This window comes from Pongo pygmaeus, chromosome 16 (genome assembly GCF_028885625.2).
Source record: "Pongo pygmaeus isolate AG05252 chromosome 16, NHGRI_mPonPyg2-v2.0_pri, whole genome shotgun sequence".
Taxonomy (NCBI): domain Eukaryota; kingdom Metazoa; phylum Chordata; class Mammalia; order Primates; family Hominidae; genus Pongo; species Pongo pygmaeus.
Window position 1 is genome coordinate 47,938,938 of NC_072389.2, and position 17,002 is coordinate 47,955,939.

General features: G+C 43.7%; 1 protein-coding gene and 1 non-coding gene across 10 annotated transcripts in view; one reads left to right on the forward strand and one right to left on the reverse strand.

Moving 5' to 3' along the window:
• Nucleotides 1–17,002, forward strand: part of STARD9 (StAR related lipid transfer domain containing 9) — a 151,442-nt gene that overhangs the window by 131,317 nt on the left and 3,123 nt on the right. For all 9 annotated transcript variants that reach the window (XM_063652147.1, XM_063652149.1, XM_054452108.2 and 6 more), the window contains 3 exons: nucleotides 15,801–15,888; nucleotides 16,052–16,173; nucleotides 16,852–16,916. In XM_063652147.1, the coding sequence (XP_063508217.1) occupies nucleotides 15,801–15,888; nucleotides 16,052–16,173; nucleotides 16,852–16,916 (275 nt within the window). The remainder of the gene's footprint in view (nucleotides 1–15,800; nucleotides 15,889–16,051; nucleotides 16,174–16,851; nucleotides 16,917–17,002) is intronic.
• Nucleotides 7,943–8,043, reverse strand: LOC129014929 (small nucleolar RNA U13). The gene has a single exon (XR_008494447.1). It is a non-coding gene; the product is annotated as a small nucleolar RNA U13 (small nucleolar RNA).

Consider the following 17,002-nt stretch of genomic DNA (forward strand, 5'->3'; position numbering starts at 1 on the left):
ACAAAATCTCTCAGCATTTGCTTGTCTGTAAAGTATTTTATTTCTCCTTCACTTATGAGGCTTAGTTTGGCTGGATATGAATTTCTGGGTTGAAAATTCTTTTCTCTAAGAATGTTGAATATTGGCCCCCACTCTCTTCTGGCTTGTAGAGTTTCTGCCGAGAGATCAGCTGTTAGTCTGATGGGCTTCCCTTTGAGGGTAACCCGACCTTTCTCTCTGGCTGCCCTTAACATTTTTTCCTTCATTTCAACTTTGGTGAATCTGACAATTATGTGTCTTGGAGTTGCTCTTCTCTAGGAGTATCTTTGTGGTGTTCTCTGTATTTCCTGAATCTGAATGTTGGCCTGCCTTGCTAGATTGGGGAAGTTTTCCTGGATAATATCCTGCAAAGTGTTTTCCAACTTGGTTCCATTCTCCCCGTCACTTTCAGGTACACCAATCAGACGTAGATTTGGTCTTTTCACATAGTCTCACATTTCTTGGAGGCTTTGTTCGCTTCTTTTTATTCTTTTTTTTCTACACTTCCCTTTTCGCTTCATTTCATTCATTTCATCTTCCATCACTGATACTCTTTCTTCCAGTTGGTGGCATCGGCTCCTGAGGCTTCTGCATTCTTCACGTAGTTCTCGAGCCTTGGCTTTCAGCTCCATCAGCTCCTTTAAACACTTCTCTGTATTGGTTATTCTAGTTATACATTCGTCTAAAGTTTTTTCAAAGTTTTCAACTTCTTTGCCTTTGGTTTGAATTTCCTCCTGTAGCTCGGAGTAGTTTGATCGTCTGAAGCCTTCTTCTCTCAACTCGTCAAAGTCATTCTCCATCCAGCTTTGTTCCGTTGCTGGTGAGGAACTGCGTTCCTTTGGAGGAGGAGAGGTGCTCTGCTTTTTAGAGTTTCCAGTTTTTCTGCTCTGTTTTTTCCCCATCTTTGTGGTTTTATCTACTTTCTGTCTTTGGTAATGGTGTTGCACAGATGGGTTTTTGGTGGGGATGTCCTTTCTGTTTGTTAGTTTTCTTTCTAACAGACAGGACCCTCAATTGCAGGTCTGTTGGAGTTTGCTAGAGGTCCACTCCAGACCCTGTTTGCCTGGATATCAGCAGGGGTGTCTGCAGAACCGCGGATTTTTGTGATCTGCGAATGCTGCTGTCTGATCGTTCCTCTGGAAGTTTTGTCTCAGAGGAGTACCCGGCCGTATGAGGTGTCAGTCTGCCCCTACTGGGTGGTGCCTCCCAGTTAGGCTGCTCGGGGGTCAGGGGTCAGGGACCCACTTGAGGAGGCAGTCTGCCCGTTCTCAGATCTCCAGCTGCGTGCTGGGAGAACCACTGCTCTCCTCAAAGCTGTCAGACAGGGACATTTAAGTCTGCAGAGGTTACTGCTGTCTTTTTGTCCGTGCCCTGCCCCCAGAGGTGGAGCCTACAGAGGCAGGCAGGCCTCCTTTAGCTGTGGTGGGCTCCACCCAGTTCGAGCTTCCAGCCTGCTTTGTTTACCTAAGCGAGCCTGGGCAATGGCGGGCACCCCTCCCCCAGCCTCGCTGCCACCTTGCAGTTTGATCTCAGACTGCTGTGCTAGCAATCAGCGAGACTCCGTGGGCGTAGGACCCTTCGAGCCAGGTGTGGGATATAATCTCCTGGTGTGCCGTTTCCTAAGCCCGTCGGAAAAGCGCAGTATTCGGGTGGGAGTGGCCCGATTTTCCAGGTGCCGTCTGTCACCCCTTTCCTTGACCAGGAAAGGGAACTCCCTGATCCCTTGTGCTTCCCGAGTGAGGCAATGCCTCGCCCTGCTTCAGCTGGCACACGGTGCGCTGTCCCCACTGTCCTGCGCCCACTGTCTGGCACTCCCTAGTGAGATGAACCCAGTACCTCAGATGGAAATGCAGAAATCACCCGTCTTCTGCGTCGCTCACGCTGGGAGCTGTAGACCGGAGCTGTCCCTATTCGGCCATCTTGGCTCCTCCCAGCAGTTGTTATAAGACAGGTCTCGTGTTGATGAATTTCCCCAATTTTCGTTTGTCTGGGAAAGTCTTTCATCTCTTCTTCATGTCTGAAGGATAGTTTTACTGGATGAAGTTTTCTTGGTTGATATTTTTTCCTTCAGCACTTTGACTGTCATCCCACTCCCTCCTAGCCTGTAAGGTTTTTGCCAAGAAGTCTGTTGCCAGACCTATTGGAGCTCCTTTACTTGTTATTTGCCTGTTTTCTTTTTTAAAAATTACAATTTAATTTAAGTGTTTTGTAGAAATGGGAGTCTCACTATGTTGCCTAGGCTGGTCTTGAACTTCTGGCCTCAAGCAATCCTACTACCATAGTCTCCTAAACCGTTGGGATTACAAGCATAAGCCACCGCACCTAGCCTATTTGCTTCTCTTCTCTTGCTGGTTTTATGACCTTTTCTTTGTCCTTGACCTTTGAGAATTTGATTATTATATGCCTTGGAGTAGTCTTATTTCGTTAAATTTAATTGGGAACTTTTTACCTTTCTGTACGTGAATATTTATATTTTTCTCTAGGTTTGGAAAGTTCCTTGTTATTATTGCTTTGAATAAACTTTCTACTCCCCTCCGTTCTCATTCTGCACTCCCTCTTGAATGCCAGTGACTTGTACATTTTTTTTTTTTTTTTTTTTTTTTTTAGATGGAGTCTTGCACTGTTCACCCAGGCTGGAGTGCAGTGGCACAATCCCTGCCCACTGCAGCCTCCGCCTCCAGGGTTCAAGCAATTCTCCTGCCTCAGCCTCCCAAGTAGCTGAGATTATAGGTACCAGCCACCACGCCTGGCTGATTTTTTTTTTTTTTTTGTATTTTTAGTAGAGACAGGGTTTCACCATGTTGGTCAGGCTGGTTTTGAACTCCTGACCCTGTGATCCACCCACCTCGGCCTCCCAAAGTGCTAGGATTACAGGCGTGAGCCACCGCGCCTGGCCACATTTGTTCTTTTGACACTATCCCACAGATTCTTTAAGCTTTCTTTTGTTCTTTTTCATTCTTTTTTTTCTTTCCTCCTCTGTATTTTCAAATATCCTGTCTTTGAGCTCACAGATTTATTCTTCTGCTTTATAATTTCTGCTGTCGAGACAGCATTTTGATGCATTTTTGTTTGTTCAGTGTGTTTCACCTCCAGGATTTCTGTTTGATTTTTTAAAGATTATTATTATTATTTACTTATTTATTTATTTTGAGATGGAGTTTTGCTCTTGTTGCCCAGGCTTGAGTGCAGTGGCGTGATCTCGGCTCACTGCAACCTCCGCCTTCCGGGTTCAAGCAATTCTCCTGCCTCAGCCTCCCGATTAGCTGGGATTACAGGCACCTGCCACAATGCCTGGCTAATTGTTTTTGTATTTTTAGTAGAGATGGGGTTTTACCATGTTGGTCAGGCTGGTCTCGAACTCCTGACCTCAGGTGATCCGACTGCCTCGGCCTCCCAAAGTGCTGGGATTACAGGCGTGAGCCACCACACCTGGCCAAGATTATTTTAATCTCTTTGTAAAGTTTCTCTCTTAGATTTCTGAATTATTTCTCTGTGTTTTCTTGAAGTTTGTTGGGCTACCTCAAAACAACTATTTCGAATTCCCTGTCTTAGATTATACTTCTCAATCTTTTCAGGATGGATCACTGGCACCTTATTTAGTTGGTTTGGTGAGGTCATAGTTCCCTTAATGTTCTTGATGCTTTCCATTGTGTGTCAATATCTGGGCATTGAAGAAATTGATATTTATTCCAGTTTTTGCAATCTGGCCTTGTTTGTACCTGTCTTTCAGAGGGCCTTCCAGGAATTCAAAGGAGCCTGACTGTTGAGTTCCCTAAGCCTATGGTCACTGTAGCCATCTTAGCACTAGAGGGCACTGTAAGCCTATGTAGCTGGGACTGTAACATAGACTCCAGTGTCCCTGGCCCAGATGGACCTGAGTAAGACCCAGGGAGAGTTCCCCACCTTGTGTGGTAATGCTGGCCAGGGCCCTGAACCAGGTGCTGGTTTTGTTGTTGTGGGCTTGGTACTGGGTTCCAAGGAAAAGTTTCATGCATAATTCCGTCTCCTTCCCCAAAGCAGATGGTGTCTTTCTCTGCACCATGTTGCCTACAGTTGGAGGGAAAGGTGATGTGGGCAGTCCTGTGGCTGCCACAGCTGATGCTATGCAGGGTTACACCTGAAGCCTATGGCCTCTTGGACCAGGGTGGAAATGGGTCATGCCCAAGGCCCAGGCTGCTACCATGTTGAAATTTGTTTGGGGCCCAGTGATGTGAGAATCGCATTCATCCTGATGGGGTGGTGTATTCTTTTCTGGTGCTTAGTGTGGGTCCACAATCTTTGTCCATGGTCACAGGCCTGGAATTAGGCTGTGGGGTTTTTTCTGGTTCTGTGTATTACTGTGGCAGACTTAGTACTGGGCTGTAAGGCAAAGTCCCATGTCCACTAACCTCTCCTTCTGCCATGTGGACAGTGTCTCTCATCACTGCCTAGGGTTGGGGGAAGGTTGGTACAGATAATATGAGACTGTCCTTCCTGTTATCTTTAATGCATCTTTTTCTCCTTGTAAAATCTAGTACTTTTATCTGTCAACTGGTTTTCCTAGCTCTAGTGAAGATATTTTCTTGTGTGGATAGTTGTTCAAATTGATGTTTCTGTGGGGAACTATCACTGACGGGTCCTATTCTGCCATCTTGCTGTGCCTCTGTGTTACTGATCTGTTGTTTGTTTGTTTATTTTTTTGAGATGGAGTCTTGCTCTGTCATTCAGGCTGGAGTGCAGTGGCGCCATCTTGACTCACTGCAACCTCTGCCTCCCAGGTTCAAGCGATTCTTCCTGGCTCAGCACTCCAAGTACCTGCGACTACAGGCATGCATCACCCTCCATGCCTGGCTAATTTTTCTTGTATTTTTAATAGAGATGGGGTTTTTGGTGTTGGCTAGGCTGGTCTCAAACTCTTGACCTCAGGTGATTTGCCCACCTCAGCTGAACAAAGTGCTGGGATTACAGGCATGAGCCACTGCACCCAGCCTGTTTGTTTGTTTGTTTGTTTTATTTTTTATTTTTTGAGATGGAGACTCACTCTCTCACTCGGGCTGGAGTGCAGTGGCGTGATCTCAGCTTACTGCAACCCCCACCTCCTGGGTTCAAGCGATTCTCCTGTCTCAGCCTGCTGAGTAGCTGGGATTACAGGCGTCCGCCCCCATGCCTGGCTAATTTTTGTATTTTTAGTAGAGATAGGGTTTCACCATGTTGGCCAGGCTTATCTCAAACTCCTAACCTCGAGTGATCTGCCTACCTCAACCTCCCAAAGTTCTGGGATTACAGGCGTGAGCCACCGCACCTGGCCTGTTGTTTATTTTTTATATGCAATTTAGGATCACCTTGTCTAGTTCAATTGCAAGAACTTGTTACTATTTTTAATATGATCATGTGGATTGACTTAGGGAGAAACCACGTCTTATGCTATAGAGCTTTCTAACCAAAAACGTACTAGGTTCAAGCTTTCTTTTTATGTTTTTACAGTTTTCTTCATATGTCTCTCACATTTCTTGTCAGATTTATTTCTAAGTATTTTAAGTTTTTTGTTACTCTTGTAAATAGGTTTTTTCCTTCCTTTATATCTTCTGATTATTTTGTGTGTATTAAAGCTATTGATTTCTGTGAATTAATTTTGCATCTATTTTTTTGGTTGGTTCTCTAGACCTGCACTACTAATTTAGTAGCTGCTAATACATGTACCTATCTTAATTTTTTTTTTTTTTTTTTGAGACGGTGTCTCGCTCTGTTGCCCAGGCTGGAGTGCAGTGGCGTGATCTCAGCTCACTGCAACCTTCGCCTCGAACTTTAAGCAATTCTCCTGCCTTGGCCTCCCGAGTAGCTGGGATTACAGGTGCCTGCCACCATGCCCGGCTAATTTTTGTATTTTTAGTAGAGATTGGGTTTCACCATGTTGTCCAGGCTGGTCTCGAACCCCTGACCTCAGGTGATCCATCCATCTCGGCCTCCGAAAGTGCTGGGATTACAGGCGTGAGCCAACACACCTGGCTTTTTTATAGCTTTTGAGCTGAGATAGATATATTTTTGCAATACTAAGGAAATATCCAACTATTCCTACTTTATAGCATATTCTTATCCAGAATGGGTATTTCAGAGTCTTTGGAGATGATTTCATTCATTCATCCATCCATCTATCTATTTTTGGGCTAATATTGAACTATTCTTGCATTCCTGGAATAAATCCTGTAATATATATTTATGATTCTGATATACTATTCTTTTAATGTGTTGTTGGAGTCCAGTTATATTTTAGAATTTTGCATCAGTATTTGAATTTTTCTGTGGTTTTTGCTTTCACAATATATTCTTTAGGTTTTGTTATTACTGTTATACTCCTTTAATAGGAAACAAAGGTGGTAGTTTTCTTTTTCAAGGTTTATGAATAGTTAAAAAAGTAATAAAAACTTTATACCTATTAAGTTGGCAAAATTTAGGAAGCCAGATGATGCCAGATTTTGGCAGGACTTTGAGGATATTGGAACCATTATAGGTTCCTATGACTCAGCAATGTTTGCATAGGTTATGAGAGAACATGTAAGGAATTTTTTATTAAGACTTTATTTGAAGTGGCAATGAGTTGGAGGACATTTGCAAATCCATCACTGAGAAGAATGGATAGGTAAAATGTGGTAGTTGCACACATGAAATATTAATACTATGCAAGAATCGAAATCAACAGATTAAACACCTAGGCAGAATACTGAGTGAAAAACTTTTTTTTTTTTTTTTTTTTTGAGACAGAGTCTTGCTGTGTCGCCAAGGCTGGAGTGCAGTGGCACGATCTCAGCTCACTTCAACCTCCGACTCCTGGGCTCAAGAAATTCTCCTGCCTCAGCCTCCCCAGTAGCTGGGACTACAGGTGCCCACCATCATGCCCAGCTTATTTTTTTGTATTTTTAGTAGAGACGGACTTTTACTATGTTGACCAGGCTGGTCTTGAACTCCTGACCTCATGATCCGCCCATAAAATGAGATATATTACTATTTGTAAATTAAACAACATATACAGTATATAAATACAACATATAAAACAATTACTTTTTGCAAGAACACATACAAACAAAAAGATATACTCTAAGCACATCAGAATGATTTGGGTGGGAGAGTGAAATGGGGATGAAAAGTAAAAAAATTTGAGAGCCAGACACGGTGGCTCACATCTGTAATCTTAGCACTTTGGGAGGCTGAGGCAGGAGGATTGCTTGAGCCCAGGAGTTTGAGTCCAGACAGGGAAACATAGAAAAAAAAAAAGCCAGGCGTGGTGCTGCACACCTGTAGTCCTAGCTACTCAGGAGGCTGTGGTGGGAGGATTGCTTGAGCCTGGGAAGTCGAGGCTGTGGTGAGCTGTGATCATGCTGCTGCACTCCAGCCTGGGTGACACAGCAAGACCCTGTTTCAAAAAAAAAATTTCTTTTGAATCATCTTTTAAAGTTTGATATAATAATCCTTTTAAATTGACAAGACTTGGTGTTTCAGCAGAGGATTAGTTATTTGAAAAACTTCTTCAATGGAAGATGGTCTGTTAAGATCAGGGGTTAGCAAACTATGGCCCTTTGGCCAGATCTGGCCTGCTTCCTGTTTTTGTAAATAGTTTTGCTGGAATACAGTCAAGCCCATTCATGTACATGTCTTCTATGGTTGTGTTCCCACTACAGTGGCAGAGAGTTGAGTAGCTGCAACTACTCAAATGGCCCACAAAGCCTTAAATATTCAGTATCTAGCTCCCTACAGAAAAAGTTTGCCAACCTTTGGTTTAGATATTTCGTCTCTCCTGGAGCCAGCTTTGATTCTAACTTGTTCATTTCTGTGTATATTGTTATCAATTTCTTTTTCCTATGATAGTTTCTCAGTCTTTTCTTGCTTCGTGGTTAGTAATTTTTTGGAATGTATTTATCTGCTGTTTCTTTTTTTTCTTTTTTTTTTTTCACGTAAGACAGGTAATGTGCTGACGTAACAAGGTTTGAGAGAGGCACTTCTCAGACATGTATGTGAAAACCCAATCATCATGCTTACGAAATACAAAAGGATCATGTCTATGGTTTTCTTATGGTTGGATTGAAGTTATGCGTTTTTGGCAAAAAAATACCATAGAAGTGATTTTCCCTTCTCAAGGTTGACAAATTAGGCAAAGAAAAATACAGGATGCTAGTTAAATTCAAATTTTAGACAACAAATAGTTTTATAGTATAAGTATGTCTCATGCAATACCTTATTCTCGGTGCATTGTATCAGAGGTTACTGGATACCGACATGTCCTATTTCTGGTGATGTGAACTTTGATGTTAAGGTGGTGGTTGGGGGTCTCTCCACTGAATGTTGCTATATTGTCCTTTATGATTAATGAACATGGCTGAATGTGGTGGCTCACACCTGTAATCCCAGTGCTTTGGAAAGCTGAGGCAGGAGGATCACTTGAGTCCAGTATTTTGAGATCAGCCTGGGCAACATAGTGATACGCCATCTCTACACACACACACACACACAAAAGCTATGTTGGTGGTGCATGCCTGTGGTCCCAGCTACTTGGGAGGCTGAGGTGGGAGGATGGCTTGAGCCTGGAGGGGAATGGAGGCTGCAGTGAGCCATGATTGCACCATTGGCCTTGGACAGAAGGAGACCCTGTCTCAAAAAATATTGGAGACTAGCTGGGCAAGGTGGCTCACGCCTGTAATCCCAGCACTTTGGGAGGCAGAGGCGGGCAGATCACGAGGTCAGGAGTTCAGGACCAGCCTGGTCAGCATGGTGAAACCCTGTCTCCACTAAAAATACAAAAATTAGCCAGGCATGGTGGCACACGCCTGTAGACCCGGCTACACAGAAGGCTGAGACAGGAGAATAGCTTGAACCTGGGAGGCGGGGTTTGCATTGAGCTGAGATGGCACCACTGCACTCCAGCCTGGGTGGCAGAGCAAGACTCCATGCCCAACAGCACCCCCCAAAAAAAAAAATCTTGGAGACTATAGAAAATCCTGTTTTTCCTCAAACTTTCATCCACTGATTTTAGTGTCTACTGGTGTATCTTATCTGTAAAAATTATTACTGTGATATTTTAGTGGCAATTTTGTATTTCCCTCATTTATTCTACATTTATTAATTGGAACTTTTTCTCTAAGAAAGTGCAGTCCCTTCTTCCGCCACTTAATTTATTCAAGTATTTAATTTTTTTCAGTTTGGAATCATATTCTTTGGGGTGTAATTCAATACGGTACTGTCATTATTAATTTCATTGTTCAACTTGTTCCAGCTTTAATTATTTGGAGTTCTTTTAGCTTGGGTCTTGTGTCCTTTTGACATGCCCTGTCTTTTTTTTTTTTTTTGAGACAGGGTCTTGCTGTGTTGCCCAGGCTAGAGTGCAGTGACACAATCATGGCTTACTGCAGCCTCAACCTCCCTGGGCACCGGTGATCCTCCCACCTCAGCCTCCTGAGTACCTGGAGTACAGGTGTGCGCCACCATGCCTGGCTACTTTTGTATTTTTGTTTCCTAGAGATGGGGTTTTACCATGTTGCCCAGGCTGGTGTTGAACTCCTGGGCTCAAGGGATCTGCCCGCCTCAGCCTCCCAAAGTGTTGGATTACAGACGTGAGCCACCGTGCCTGGCCCTTGAGCACTTCTTTAATTGATTTTTTAATTGTTATAATCCATTGGCTTTAGTATATTCATAGAGTTGTGTATCCATCACCAATTATAGGACATTTTCATTACTCCCCTAGTTATTCCCTAAATTCACCATTCCCCAGCCCTTGGCAACCACGAATCTACTTTCTGTCCCCATGGATTTGCCTATTCTGGACATTTCATATAAATGGAATTATACAATATATGATCCTTTTTGATGGCTTCTTTCTCTTAGCATAATGTTTTCAGGATTGTGTTAGTTTCCTAGAATTGCTGTAACAAATTACCACTCACCGAGTGGCTTCGAACAACAGACATTTATGCTCTCATAGTTCTGTAGGCTAGAAGTCCAAAATGTTGGTGTTAGCAGCACCATACTCCCTCAGAAAGCTCCTGGGAGAAGGATCTGCTCCAAGCCTCTTTCCAGGCTTCTGATGGTTCCCAGCCATCCTTGGCATTCACTCCTGTTTCTGTCTCTGTCTTCACGTGACATTCTCGCTCTCTCTGTGTGTCTCCCTGTCTGTTTGTCCCTGTGTTCTCACATAGCCTTCTTTTTTTTTTAATTTAATTTTTTTTTAAGAGACAGGGTCTCTGTCACCTGGACTGGACTGCAGTGGTGCAGTCACAGCTCATTCTTAGCTGTAACACCTGACCTCATGTGATCCTCCCGCCTCAGCCTCTCAGAGTGCTGGAATTACCATCGTAAGCTACCTCATAACTTTTTTTTTGGACAGAGTCTTGCTCTGTAACCCAGGCTAGAGTGCAGTGGTACGATCTCGGCTCACTGCATCCTCCGCCTCCTGGGTTCAAGCAATTCTCCTGCCTCAGCCTCCCAGGTAGCTGGGATTACAGGCATCCGCCACCACGCCTGGCTAATTTTTTGTATTTTTAGTAGAGACAGGGTTTCACCATGTTGGCGAGGCTGGTCTCCAACTCCTGAGCTCAGGTGATCCACTCGCTTCAGCCTCCCAAAGTGTTGGATTACAGGCGTGAGCCACTGCACCCAGCTCCACATAGCCTTCTTATAAGGACATTAGTCATTGGATTTAGGGACCTCTCTAATCCAGTACTGTCTTATATCAACTTGGTTACATCTGCAAGGACCTTATTTTCAAATTAGGTCAAATTCACAGATACTGGGGGTTTGCACTTCAACATATTTTCAGTGGAGACAGTGATTTAACCCACAGCAAAGGGTCCTTCATGTTGTAAAATATATGAGAGCTTCATTCCTTTTTATGGCCGAGTAATACTCCATTGTATGAATAAACCACTTTTTATTTATCCATTCTTCAGTTGATGGACATTTAGGTTGTTTTCCGCTTTTTGCCTGCTAATGAATATTGCTGCTATGAACATCCCTGTAAAGCTTTTGTATGGATATGTTTTCATTTCTCTTGGGTATGTATCTAGAGTTGAGTTGCAGGATCATAGAGGAACTGCCGGACTGTTTTTCACAGTGGCTGTCCTATTTTACCTTCCCACAAGCAGTATATGAGCAGTGTGTTTCTCTCCGTCCTCACCAACAGTTGCTATGACCTATTTTTGATTATAGCTGTCCTAGTGGATCGGAAGTAGTACCTTGTTGTGGCTTCAGTTCCATTGCCCTGATGGCTAATGGTGTTGAGCATCTTTTCATGTGCCTTTGCCCATTTATATATCTTCTTTGGAGAAATATCTAGTCAGATATTTTGTCTATTTTAAGATTTGGTTATTTGTCTTTTTAAGAGTCCCTTAGCAAATATGTAATTCACAGAAAATGTCCTCCCATTCTTTGTGTCTGTTCACTGTCTTGATATAGTGCCCTTTGAAGCCAAAAGTTTAATTTTAATGATGTCCAGTTTATTTTTTATTGTTGTTCCTTGTGCTTTGGTTTCATATCTAAGAAACGAGTGCCTAATCCAAGATCACAAAGATTATGCCTGTGTTTTCTTCTAAGAGTTTTGTGCTTTTAGCTTCCACATTTCATTCTTTGGCCCATTTTGAGTTAATTTTTACATATGGTGAGAGCTAGGGGTTGAATTTCATTCTTTTCCATATGGCTATCCAGTTCTCCCAACAACGTTTGTTTAAAAGATTATTATTTCCTCCATTGAATTGTCTTGGCACCCTTGTCAAAGATCAGTTGACTATAGACATATGGCTTTATTTCTGGACTCCTAATTCTATTCCATTGATCTACATATCTATCCTTATATAAGCCAGTACCACACTTTTTGCGTGTGTGTGACAGGGTCTCGCTATCTTGCCCAGGCTGGTCTCAAACTCCTGGCCTCCAGCGATCCTCCCACCTCAGCCGCCCTAAGTGCTAGGATGACAGGTGTGAGCTGTTGCACCCAGCCTCACACTGTCTTCTTTACTGTAGTTTTGTAGTACCTTTAGAAGTCAGGAAGTATGCATCTTCCAACTTTGTTCTTTTTCAAGATTACTTTGACTATTCTGGGTTTCTCAGATTTCCATATGAATTTTAGGATCAGCTTGTCAATTTCTGCAAAGAAGTCAGCTGGGATTTTCATTGGGATTACTTTGATGGGTAGATCAATTGGGGGAGCATTGCTATCCTAATATTAAGTCTTTAGCTCTGTGAATATGGGATGTCATTGTGTTTATTTAGATTTAATTTCAACAATGTTTTGAAGTTTTCAGAGTATAAGTTTTATGCTTATTTTATTAAACTTATTCCTAAGGATTTTATTCCTGTTGACAGTATTATAAATGGAATTGTTTTAACTTCATTTTCAGTTTCTGCATTGCTATTATGCAGAAATAAAATTGATTTTTATATATCGTTCTTGTTTCCTATACCCTTGCTGAATTCATTTATTAGTTCTGATGGTTTTTTAAAATAGATTCCTTAAGATATTCTATATGCAAGGTCATGTCATCTGCCGTTTTTGTTGTTGTCTTGCAAGTTGTGCTGGCTAGACTCTCCCGTACACTGTTTATTAGATGTGGTGAGAGCCGATGTCCTTGTCTTACTCCTGATTTGAGGAGGAAGGTATCCATCTTTCACCATTAAGTGTGATGTTAGCTGTGGATGTTTTATAGCTGACCTTTATCAGGTTGAGGAAATTCCCTTATATTCCTAGTTTTTTGAATATTTTTATCATGAAAAGTTACTGGATTTAGTCAAATACTTTTTTCTGGTGTCTACTGAGATAATCTTACGGGGTTTTTTCTTTTATTAATATAGTGCATTACATTGATTTTTGTATGTTGAGCCAGCCCTGTGTTTCTGTGATAAATCCTACTTGCTCATGATATATGATCTTTTTTATGTGTTGCTAGATTTCAGTTTACTAGTATTTTGTTGAGAATTTGTGTGTATTCATAAGGGATATTGCTCTATAGTTTACTTGTGATGTCTTTGCACAGTTTTTGTATCAGGGTAATGCTGGCCCTATAGAATGAGTTGGCAAGTGTTCTCTCCTGATTTTTGGAAGAATCTGGGAAGGATTGATATTAATTCCTTAAACATTTGGTAGATTTTACTAATGAAGCTATCTTGAAATTTTCTTTGATCACTAATTTAGTATCTTAAATTTGTAAATATGCACTAAGATTTTTTTTTTTTTTTTTGAGACGGTGTCTTGCTCTGTCCCCCAGGCTGGAGGGCAGTGGTGTGATCTCAGCTCACTGCAGGTTCCGCTTCCTGGGTTCACGCCATTCTCCTGCCTCAGCCTCCCAAGTAGCTGGGACTACAGGTGCCCTCCACCATGCCCGGCTAATTTTTTTGTATTTTTTTAGTGGAGACAGGGGTTTCACCATGTTAGCCAGGATGATCTTGATCTCCTGACCTTGTGATCCACCCGCCTCGGCCTACTAAAGTGCTGGGATTACAGGCGTGAGCCACCCCGCCCAGCCTGTGCTAAGATGTTTTATTTCTCCTTGAGTCAGTTTAACTTTTGAGTCAGTAATTTACATTATTGAATTTGTTGGCATATAGTTCATAGTATTAATTCATTTATTTTTATTTCTTTTCATCGATGTTTTTAAAGCTAAAAATTTCCCTCTGAGCATTGCTTCAGCCATTTCCCATAGCTTGTGACATGTATTTTCATTTTAAATATAATTTTGCATTTTGTTTGTATTTCTTCCTTGATTCAATTGTTGAGAATTTCTTAAACCATTTTTGAGGCCAGGTGCAGTGGCTCATGCTTCAAACTCCTGGACTCAAGGGATTCTCCCGCCCAGCCTCCCAGGCAACTGTACTACAGGCACAGTTATCTTTTAAATTATATTTTCTTGTAATACTGTTATACTCCTCCATCTCCCAGTATATCTTTGATCCATAAAGCATAAAGGATCCATTTTCATATGTCTGTGAAATGGGTCTCTGATGCAATCTTTTTTTTCAGATGGCTGCCCATTTGTCTCAGCAGTACTTATTGATTAATTTATGGATATTTATTTTTGGAAGTCACTATCCAATAATTTTTGGATATTTATTTTTGTACAGCACTGGGAACAGATTAGGTTACTTAGGAATATATTATGGAGTGAGAAAATAGGGCCTAGGCCTGAATTTTGAAAGGATCCCAAAATGTCAACAGTTGAAGAGGATGAATCCACAACAAAAAAACCACTCAGAGAGATGAGAAGCCAGGGGCCTCTGGAAGTGATTCTGTCAGTAAAAGGGAGAGACTGGCTAAGTCAAAGTTTGCTGAAAGATTCAGGAAGTGTAGGACAGAGGTTATTCACAAGATCCAGCCACATGGACACCGTGGACCTTGGTGACTGCTGTTTGGAGGAGTGACGAGGGCAAATGTTAGATTAGGGTGGGTTCAGAAGTCAGTGAGAAGTGGGAGATGGCAAACAGCAAGACTAGTTGCAAGAAGCTTATCTGTGAAGGGCAGGAGAGTGAAGAGGAGGGTTTTAAAGATGAGAGAAGCCGGGCACAGGGGCTCACGCCTGTAATCCCAAAACTTTGGGAGGCCGCAGAGGGGAGGATTACTTGAGCCCAGGAGTCTAAGACCAACGTGGGCAACAGGGTGAGATCCTGTCTTTACAATTTTTTTTTTTTTTTTGAGATGGAGTCTCTCTCTGTTGTGCCCAGGCCGGAGTGCAGTGGCACAATCTTGGCTCACTGCAACCTCTGCCTCCTGGGTTCAAGCGATTCTCTCAAGTAGCTGGGATCACAGGCGCCTGCCACCACGCCCGGCTAATTTTTTGTATTGGTAGTAGAGATGGGGTTTCACCATGTTGGTCAGGCTGGTCTCGAGCTCCTGACCTCACGTGATCTACCGCCTTGGCCTCCCAAAGTGTTGGGATTACAGGCATGAGCCACCACCTGGCCCCAAAATTTTTTAAAAAAATTAGCCAAGTGTTGTAGCTAATAGGAAAGATCCAGTGAAGAGGAAGAGGTGGGGGCAACAAGTGAAGAGACTGGTGATCAGTAGTGAAAGGCTTCTGACAGGGCAGCGTGAGAGCTAAGCCAGAGGCAGAAGGGCCTGCTGTCTGTCACAGCAGGTGAGAAGGAGATGAGGGTGGAGAGAGAACTGTCTTTGTTTCCTCCTTTATTGTGATCAGAGTAGCAGTAGGTTAGAGGTGATGATGGAGGTAGGATGGTGGGTGCCTGTGAGTTCCAGCAGAGGTCAAGGGTCCTGTTGTTGAGGAGCTTGCTGAGGTGGAGGTGTGGTGACCACATTGCAGATCCAGAGGGTCACCCCATCTAATCCCCAGTTAGGACCTTTAGCTTGGCTGCTGCACCTGGGGTGGGGGCCAAGCGTTCAGCTTTTCATAGCCCATTACTTTTCCTTCCATCCCATCTTCCACATTTATTACCCCACTAAACCCCGTCTAGCCATGGCCTCATTCCTGTTGCCCGGGTGGTGCAGAGAGCCTCTCATGCACTGATCCCTGGTACCCCCTAGCTTGGAAGGCTGGCAGAGCACCCCATACTCTCAGGCCCTGGTTGTTCTGATCCCTGTTGGAACTCTCCTGTAAGCAGCCTCTGCCTGTGGCTTAGAGGGAGAGCAGAGATCGTCTAGATACCCATTTCTATTGCTGTGGTCTTCTTGGGGGGACATCCAGTCTCTTGTATTCCCATCTGGGAAGACCTTTGTGGTTGAGTCATCCCACTGGAAGCTGTGAAATGCAGTTCAGAGGCAGAGGAGATAATTCTGTGCTTGCCTTCTGGCTCTGTCCTGAGTATCCTCTCTTCTGCAGGGGCACACAAACTTGCCTGATTCCAGGGATGTATGGATAGGGGATGAGCGAGGAGGCCATTCTGCAGTGAGGAAGAACTCCGCCTACAGTGAGTTGCGGGGAGTGTTGGGCATAGCCAGCTGCCTGGTTTGGGGACTTTGGGGGCTGATGGCTGCTAGATCTTAGTGAGTCACTGGTCTGCAGGAGAGCTGTTGCTGTCCTGAGGCCCTGATGTTCAGTGCTATCACAGGGCCTCCACCTATTTCTTGTAGGCCGCAGAGCCTCCCTGGGCAGTTGCTGCTGTTCACCATCCAGTCTATCCAGCTTGGGGACCTGCTTTTCCTCCTCCTACCAGGATTTGGCCAAGCATGTCGTGGACACTTCTATGGCTGATGTGAGTAACTGCTCCCACCCATGCCCACCATTCCTTTACCCAGACCTCTGCTGGGTGTGCAGGAAGAGAAAGTAGGAAAAAAGCTGGGCAGATGAGGAGCCCAAGGCTTGTGGGCATCTTCAGTAGTTCTTCATCTTGAGAAAAGGGGAATTCGGGTCAGGTGCAGTAGCTCATGCCTGTAATCCCAACATTTGGGAGGCTGAAGCAGGAGGATCACTTGAGGTCTGGAGTTCAAGACCAGCCTGGGAAGCACAGCAAGACCCTGTCTCTACAAAAAAATAAAAACATTAGGCCAGGAGTGGTAGCTCACACCTATAATCCCAGCACTTTGGGAGGCTGAGGTGGGAAGATTGCTTGAGTCCAGGAGTTCAAGACCAGCCTGGGCAACATGGTGAGACCCTGTCTCTACCAAAAAATACAAAAAGATAGCTGGGTGTGGTGGTGTGTACCTGTAGTCCTAGAGACTGGAGGCTGAGGTGGGAGGATCGCTTAAGCCCAGGAGGTTAACGCTGCAGTGAGCCGTGATTACGCAACTCCACTCCAGCCTGGGTGACAGAGCTAGACCCTGTCTCGAAAAAAAAGAAAAAGGGAATTTAGCAGATGCAGGCCAGACTGACTAACCCAGGGGCTTAGTTTTTACTATGCCTCCTAATTTGGGTGTGGCCATTGTGTCCTCAGGTAATGGCTGCTTGTTCGGATAATTTGCACAACCTCTTCAGCTGCCAGGCAACTGCTGGCTGGAAGTAAGTTTGTGTAGGGTCCTTTGTACAGTGTCTGTCTTGGTCCTAAGCTTGTCACCCTGCTTGGCTTCTCTCCTCCTTTCCCTTAC